General features: G+C 36.8%; 1 protein-coding gene across 1 annotated transcript in view; it reads left to right on the forward strand.

The window, feature by feature from the left end:
• Positions 1-8,523, forward strand: part of XKR9 (XK related 9) — a 14,429-nt gene extending 5,906 nt beyond the window's left edge. Inside the window, 2 exon segments of the mRNA XM_033512290.1 lie at positions 6,217-6,440; positions 7,560-8,523. Of these exon segments, the coding sequence (XP_033368181.1) occupies positions 6,217-6,440; positions 7,560-8,203 (868 nt within the window). The 3' untranslated portion in view covers positions 8,204-8,523.
• The last annotated feature ends 315 nt before the right edge of the window (positions 8,524-8,838 follow it).

Below are 8,838 nucleotides of genomic sequence, written 5' to 3' on the forward strand. Positions count from 1 at the left end.
CCTTCCCTTCCCTCTCCCCTTCCCTTCTTTAGTTTTTTTTATTGGAAAGAGTGCATAACTGAAATTGTATTTCATATGAAAGAGTATGCTCTACAAGGAGAGAAAATTTAATAAAAAATGTACATATTAACTAAGCTGACTAAAATTATATTCAGCCTGACCCATCTAAATGGCTCACACAGATGTTTATGGAATTGAGAACAGTCTTGACAGAACAGACTACATTAAGACAAAAACACAGTCAAGGAATGTGGGAAAATGGGACATATCTTCAGGCCACCATATGAATTTTGGATCTGTCTGATGTGTAGCAGTGTGCTTCATCAGCCAAGGACACACCTTTGGGAGACTAAACATTAGCAGTGCATAACCTTTGCTGTCAGAATAGAAGGTCACATAGGCAGCAGCCGCTGTATACTGACAGCTGCTGTTTGCATCTTGATGCTTAAAGGTAGCTCAGAATGCCCTGCAACTCTAAATAGAAGCAGATGAAAAAGATTTTTTTGCATATTTGGACAAATTAATCCTAGATCTGTGAGGCATTAGAGTAAATATGAGTGCTTTGCTGGACCTGGGGTTATTTCATTACATATTTCTAAAAGGCAGTGAGAAAAATCCAGAGCAAACAGAGGTAATGGGGTGCAGGGTGGGCCCTGTTCTGAAGCAGTACTAACCACACCTGTGGGAGATGCATTCTGGAAAAGGAACTCCTCTGCTTAGTGACAGAGCTCTGGGAGGAGGTGAGTAGGTTGAGGAATATCAGGGATAGAGAGACACACACAGACTGCTGGAATCACACCTTGCCTTTCCTGAGACAGCCCCACAGGAGGCAGGATGCTGTGTGTGGATGATTCCCTATCCACCCTTCACCTGGCTGAGCACAGTGACTTAAGGCTAGGGGGCAACAAGTTCCTGCCAAGTGCAGCAGGTATGTCTCCCTTGTGACTACCCCACCTTCACACCTGCCCTTGCAGGCTCTGCAAGTGGAACTGAGCAATAACAAGGATGTTGGGTCATCTGGCTTGGAGAGCTCACTGAAGTTGTGTCAAAATCTTACTGCTCTCTACAAAAGAAAGGTTGTCATCAGGTGGGGGTCAGTCTCTTCTCTCAAGTAGCAAGTGACAGGATGAGAGGAAATGGCCCCAACTTATATTGGGAAAGTTTGGATTGGATATTAAGAAAATTTTTTTCACTGAAAGGGTTGACAAGCATTGGAACAGGTGCCCATGGAAGTGGTTTGAGTCTCCATCTCTGGAAATATTTAAAAGATGTGGAGATGTGGCACTTAGGGACATGGTTTAGTGGTGGACTTGATGGTGCTAGAGCAGTGGTTGTTCTCAATGATATTAAAGATCTTTTCCAAACTAAATGATTCTGTGATTCTATGTGTTTGATCACATTTTCTTAATATAAATTTACTGACCCAAGTATTGACTTAGTTACATCAGTTTCATGGGTTTGATTCAAGTATTTTGATGCTTAGAAGGTGAAATTTAACATGCAGCAGAGAGTAATTTTCCTTTGATAAGAATTTTCACAGTGCTGAAAGCTGTGACTACATACCAGAATTTAGACAGGACAATCATTATTGCCTAGCCACTCACACCCTGCTTATATGAATTTCTAAATGGCACCCAAATATTTATCAGTGTAGTTTGGTGAGATGGGATGTGTAGTATAAAGCTGGGATTGTGTTGCAAATTCAGTGGAAATTGGAGGGGAACCATGTGATATGGAAACATTGGCAAGGCAGCTTGCTTGTCACATGTGAAGGCTGTGAAGCAACAAAACCCCGTCAGCCCTGTGAATCCCCAGCCAGAGACAAAACCTTCCTAATTTTACAGGATCAAAGTTCATCACTTGTGAAATTATGATGAACGTGTAGGAACAACTCAAGAACCAAGAGACAGTGGAGCTGTGTTTCCATGAGTGTTTATAACAAGTAGGAGCCCTGTGATCTGTGTTCTCCACAAAACAACAAAAGCAGAAACCTTTTTTTTTTCCTCCTGTCAAAGTGAATGATATTTAAAAACATTGGTAATTCTTTACCATTCACATATGACAATTCCAGTTGTAAAGAAATTGTAGGTTTTTTACTCTCTTGGCTTCCACATAGCTTACTACTTTGAAATAACGAAAAACATATTCTCTTTAATGAATTTATAGGGAAAAAATGTAAATGGTAAACCTGCATTTATCTGTGTTATTGACATAACCATTTCACATTCCATTTAGGATGTACCTCTACCTAAAATACATAACTAATCCAATACTTTTAATTAATGTATTTTTATTACAATTTTAGTACCTTTTAAAAAGACTTTTTACAGTTTATGAATATTGAAGCATGAAACTTCTATAGCAATAGATATATTATATGAAAATAGATTACAGGAGTTTAGCTACAATAGTTTCAAAGCAGGTACAGGGTTTTACTGAGCTGAGGACATGCTAAAGGAGAAAATTTAAACCTGACTTATCTTTTAGTATGGACTGAACTTTGCCCTAGGCTAGCACTATAGCTCAGCACTTGGTCTAAAAGTTGGCTATGAGCCTTTCCTACTACATATGAAAGGGACAGATGAGAATGAGAATATAAGTACAAAATACTCTTAAAATATGAAAATTTGTCACAGTGAACTTATAGTAAGTCACATAAGCGTGTGGAGCTCAGAGGACACCACCCTGCTTCATACATAATCAAAGAGCAGTAGAAGTATTTGGACTTCACTAGAAAAAAAATAATGTATTCTGTAAAGTGTTCAAAATCAGGGGTGGACTAACCAAAACCTCTATAACTAGTGACAAATACATAGCATACCATCTTATAACAATATAAACCTAATATACAATGTTCAGAAGGATTGCACTTTGAAAACTGATGAGTGATTTCAGGTGTGCTTCCAGCTGAAGTATTCCTTTTAGGACATGTCTTGCCTTGCATATCACCTGACATCTTGGCTATGAGTTCTGCAGCTTGAAATTTGTGTAACTGTTTCCACTTCTTGCTTGGACAAACACAGGCTCTGGTGATTGAGTCCATGGACAACTAATAGATCAGCCTACCCAATTGTTTTTTTCTTGAAAACATTGCAAACTTTCCAGATTTTTACAACTCAGATTCAAGAACCAGATGTTCTGGAGTACTGATTTTTTTATAAAAAGAAATATAGGGTTAGATGCCTTGCCAAACAGTTCAGTTCTTTGCTTATGAGTGATTATTCAGGGAACAATAAGATAAATACACAAAACAAGAAAAATAAAAATTAGTTTCTTTTGTGAGTAAATAATGGATCTAGAGCCAGCTCGTGGACTGAGTGGCAGGGATGCAGTCTGTGGATCTCTGCAAGGAAAAAAGCAAAGGCCCATCCCCTGAGGCTCTTGAGCAGTAACAAAGTTCCTCCACATATACTCCTATTGTTGCTTCCATGTTGCAATTCTCACTTGCATGGTCAACATGCCTCAACATATCAGGGAATAAGTCATGAATCCTCTAGCATGCCCTTAACCCAGGAACTGACAATCCTGGCTGTCTTGCTTGTAGCTGTGGAAGAGACTCCTACACTGCCTTCCCTGTGGTCAAAGGGTTTGGTGTTTAAAGGTGGTAAAGGTGTTAAACTTTTAACCTCTAAAGGAGCCAGGGATTCTTCCCAGCTCCCTTAGCAAAGAGAAGAGTACTGTGCTCCAGTGTTCCATTGGGATGAGATGAACCTGTGAGATCTGGCTGTCTAATGATCTGCTGCCCTCTGTTCTCTCCATATGGTAAATGCAACAGCGCAGGTTTCATCAGGTCTGTGGTGTGTGTGATCCTGTGGATGGCCAGGGAATTAGAAAGCTGCACTTTAGCATGAATCTTGTTCGTTTTATCTATCTCAGGCAAGTTAAGGCATAGGACCTTGCCTTTCTCAGCCTGTGTATTAGCAGTCTTGTACAACTGTCTAAGGTAACCAAGTGTTGGCCTGTGGTGTTCTGCTTAATCTCTTAAGAAAATAGATCCAAATTAATGATGCAACTGTCATACTTTATTTACTAAATCAGTTTTCCTTTTGATAATCTCTTTGCAAGGCTTTAAAAATTGGCTGAATAGCAGTGAGTTTTCTTTAAAAGGGACTACTTATGGTTCTTGCCTGCTGGTTATAATCAGAATGGGTTAATTGGAGAAGAATGTTAGAAGCTCAAAACATCTGGGAACTAAATAGACAGAAATAGGCTTGGAAGTGATGTCTGAAGGCTGCTATGATCAAAATCCTGTTTATGGACAAACGCATGGATTTATATACCCACAAAACCAAGAACTTAGTATAAGTGAAATGTTAACAGTTGATTCCAAGAATCATTATTAGTCTAGATCTATTTATTACAGAAAAAGAAATAATACTTCTATGCATAAAAATCTTCACTACTACTACTACTACTACTACTACTACTACTACTACTACTACTACTACTACTATGACTAGTACTACTACTACTACTGTTAAAATTGTTACACATATTTTTTCATTCCTATCCCTTTTTCAAGCCATCTCTTATCAACCAATGCATGTGCTTTTCTACACTGTATCCTATCTCTCTATGTCTCAGGACTTCTGCTATCATAGCAAGACTAGATTTCTCTATCCTACATCATCATGTATGCAATAAATATCTCATTTGATGCATATCTGCCTCTTACTGTTACCTATAAAAAAACTATGACTATGGCACAAAAATTTAAAAAAAAAGGTAAAACAAATCATCCACCTGGTCAATTGGAAGAAATCACCAATTTTTCTGCAGAAACCCCAAGCTAAACCAAGTAATACAAAGTCACAGGTCAAGAAAATTTCAGAGCAGGCCTGGCAAGCCTCAGTTCTGAGGCCTTGCACGGCTCACACCTTGCAATGACAGTCTACTGCAGTGCTGCAGAGGTGAAGACCGTCCACAGTCTGCCCAGTCAGTGTTAATGACCACTTGAAGTCAACTTTCCAGAATAAGAGAGAAAACATTGCTTTGCTTCAAGGCAGCATTTACAGGCATACTAAGGAGGATACTTCCTTCTGCTTTCATTTCTTATTCCAAAAGAGCTTTTGTTTGCTGCTGAACAGTTCACTGGAAAGAAGTCTTTAGCTGTGAAACCCACTTCTGCAATTATAGACAAAATACTTCCTACCGTTTTTAACTTTCAAAGCAGTAATGCAATGAGTCAGGTCACTCAGCAGGACTGTGTGGTTCTGTATGTGAGTCCATTAGAGGCAGCAGAAATACTATAATTTCCAGCATCTGGAGTTCTGGTCCTACATCAAGTTATAGCCACCATCCTGTTTTCCCAAACTCAGATGCAAAGGTTACCATATACAGCTAGTTCATCCATTAATTATCAAAAGATATTTTGATTAAAACTTAAGTGTTCTTTCCCCTCTCACACTTCCAAGCCTGAAGCAAAGCTCTTGAAAATGAGAATAAGAGTTCAGTTTATCTTCAAGCAAAGCATTAGGGATATCCCAAACAGAATAGGTTCTTTACAACACAGAATGTACACCACTTATAACAGACTAATTCCATGCATCTTTGCATTTACTGCTCTTTAAAAAAAAACCTGTCAATTTAGGCTTAATTAAAAATAAACCAAAACTAAAAGTCATTCAGGTGGACTCTATTGCCAAGGCAAATGCCTCCTTCATGTAAAACCACTGAGATTGTTAACAGAATCTTTCAACCCAGGAATCCAGGTGTCTTGAAAACCATATTCTGAAATATAAGTATTTTGATTATTTAGATTGTAGTAAGTTTTTTTAAAAGTCTGTTTTATGTTTGCAATTCATCAGGTATTATACTTGGGCCTTATGGATCTATATTCTACTTACATAGATACGGATGTTCACAGCTGGATATTCATTAATACTCTGAAAAGGATAAAAAGAAAGTGAATGAATGTCTCAGAGAGACTAAGGAGAGATGCTAAGTGAATTTTCAGAAATTCAGTAATTTAAAGAAATAAGAACCTAACTAAATAAAGCTTGTAATCTTGATTAAGACAAGTCTCATTCCATTTTATTAGTTTTCTTATTGCATGGTATTGCTGAGTTTAAATGATTCTATATCTCTCATATCAGACAGATAACAGACAAAATTTTTCTTGAGTAGAAGATGGAAAAAGTTGTTGTAATGCCATATCATTTTATTGAGTTGGTCTTCTAAAAAGTGCTGTCTAATCAAGTGTCCTTTTTAAAACAGGTATTGGTTTGCTCTGAAATATGGCTGTCAAGTTTCATTTAAACAAACAAGTAGCAGAAGTGCATCTGAAGCAGACTCTTCCAGCTTCATTCAAAAACAAGCTATTGATGCAGTGACTGATATTAACATGCTCAGGGTGTTCAAGACTTTTCTTGAGACCACACCACAACTTTTTATTCAGATTTACATCCTCATGGAACATGGCAAAACTCATTTTTTTCAATGTAAGTCTGTCTTTTTCCTTCTGTTGCAAATTGAGTATCTTAGATAAAAATATAACTCATGATAACTGGATAACATTTTAAACATGCCTTGGAAAACATACATTCTACTGTATGATTACTCTGCATCTAATTAGAAATTCTGTCTAGTAGATGGTCCATTCTGCTAAATCAATGAGAGGGAAGATTTCACTATAAAAATGAAAAGTCATATATAAATATTGTACATCATAAATATAAAAAATCATAGTATCTAATAGAAACATAATGATGCATCACTTGAAAATAAGCTCTTAAATGCACTTAGTATATAATTTGCAGATCAGTTTGATATGTGTGGTTTTGCTTACAGATTCTTTTAAAACTGCTAGCTAGGCATTTGAAAATCAGTAAGATAATTAAAGCAGCCCCGTGAGCTGTCACTACCATTACCCATGTTACAGGTGAGGGACAGAGTCAAAACTAAATCTAAGGATATGTCACTATTGTAGAATGCAACATGGTGAAGAGATACTGGTTCAGCTCATGGAAGCAAGACAGCAGTTGTACCATTTCCAGCTCTAAAACTAGCAGAATTATTGGCAGGACATTGACTTATTCAGGGTTGGAATTTATCTAACCAAACGGGTTTTTGATGTCTAGTGTCCTTTCAAAGCCCATAGAGTCAAAATTTACTCATGGAAAAGGATCAGGCAAATCTCATCTTGGATATGACCATGTGAAGGATCAAGTCTTACTCATAGATTTCTACATTTTAGACACAGCTGACTCGTATTGGTTTTAAGCTTAAATTTTTATGGTCTATTTGCAAAACTTTGGGAATTTCTAAGTCACCTGTGTATGGAGATGGCAAATATGACATGCAATTTAGGCAAGGCCATTAAGGACTAGGGGCTGGGCAGGATTACATAAGCACACCAAACAGCACCAGATGCCTAGATTTAAGTAATTAAAGTGAGTCTTAAAATTAGGGTGACTTACTTTGGAACAGAGAGTAATATAAAAGTGGGATAAAGAAAGTGTTAGGAAAGCATGGCATTTTCTAAAACTTCATTCATAAATCATAGTGTAAAATACATATATTTTTCTCTGATTTTACATTTTTCCTTGTGTTTTCTTTAGATGCTGCCATTATGATGTCTTTTTGTGGTATCTCCTTATCAATGGTTGATTATCAGATATCTCTACGAAAATCTCTGCCTGACAAAGATGAATTTCATGTGCTTTCCAAGTTCATGTATCTCTTCTATAAGTTGCTTACCATCACTTCTTGGATACTCAGTATTTCACTGATCACTCTACTAAGTGTCAGAATTTCTGTAATTCTGCTGATATTTCTTTGGATCTGTGGCTTCACTTGGACTTTGAAACAGCATACAACATTTTGAAAGTCTAAGAAGATGGAATATCTGTACAGAGCTGTAGTTGGAATCATTCTGATTTTTTCATTTTTTAACATAAAGGGGAGAAGAACAAAAGTTTGCATTTCTATTTATTATGCTGCTCACACTGTAGTGACTCTAGGTATTTTGTTTGTATATATGTTCTGGAAACCTTCCATTATCAAAGAAGTATGTTTTACAATAGTAAGCATCTTAACTATTTTGAGTCTGGTGTTAGGTATCCTTTTTCTTATTGTTTATTACAGCCATCTTCATCCCACTACTTATTGGAGACCTCAGGCATGTTCAGATGAAGTTGACAGAGTGGAGGGGCAAAAAGATAGAATTAAAACTAGCAGATTTCAGAATTTCTTAATGCAATGAACATTACAGGCATGTTTTTTTCTATTGTTGTTTTGTTTTGATTTGGTTATTTTTGTAGCCTTAAAAGCAAATTCTTGCTGGACAATGTTTCTCCATTGTTACTTGTGTGTCATCACTGTGGAGTACATAGTGGACCAGAGTTTTTGGCTTTGCAAACCTATTTGTTTTCCACAATACAAAGACTCTGTAACATGAACATATATGTGCTGGTGAAAGTTACTTTTGACAAAGAAACAATTTAATCTATTCATCCAACACAATTCACTGTTTTAACTTTTTAGCAATGCAAATGTAACGTAGGAAAAGCTAATTAAATTAAATCTAACATTAAACCCACATTCTATTCTATTAATGAAGAAGTTTTTCTGTTAAAAACAAGGTGGGGTTTTTTTTGTTTGTGTGTGGGTTTTTTTTGTTTGTTTGTTTTGGTTTTTTTTCTCTTTCCTTGTTGGAAGGAAAGAAGAGTGCATTTAAAATAACTGAGGGCAGTGATCAGTTTTTTGTTTCTCCCCATCACTATAAGAGCTGAAGTCTTTCATGTTAACACATTGTACAGCCTTCTCTTTGAACATCCACTGAAGAAGCCTTTGATTTATGGCTTAATAACTGTCTTGCCACAAGGAAATTTGGGGAGA

This window comes from Parus major, chromosome 2 (genome assembly GCF_001522545.3).
Source record: "Parus major isolate Abel chromosome 2, Parus_major1.1, whole genome shotgun sequence".
Classification (NCBI taxonomy): domain Eukaryota; kingdom Metazoa; phylum Chordata; class Aves; order Passeriformes; family Paridae; genus Parus; species Parus major.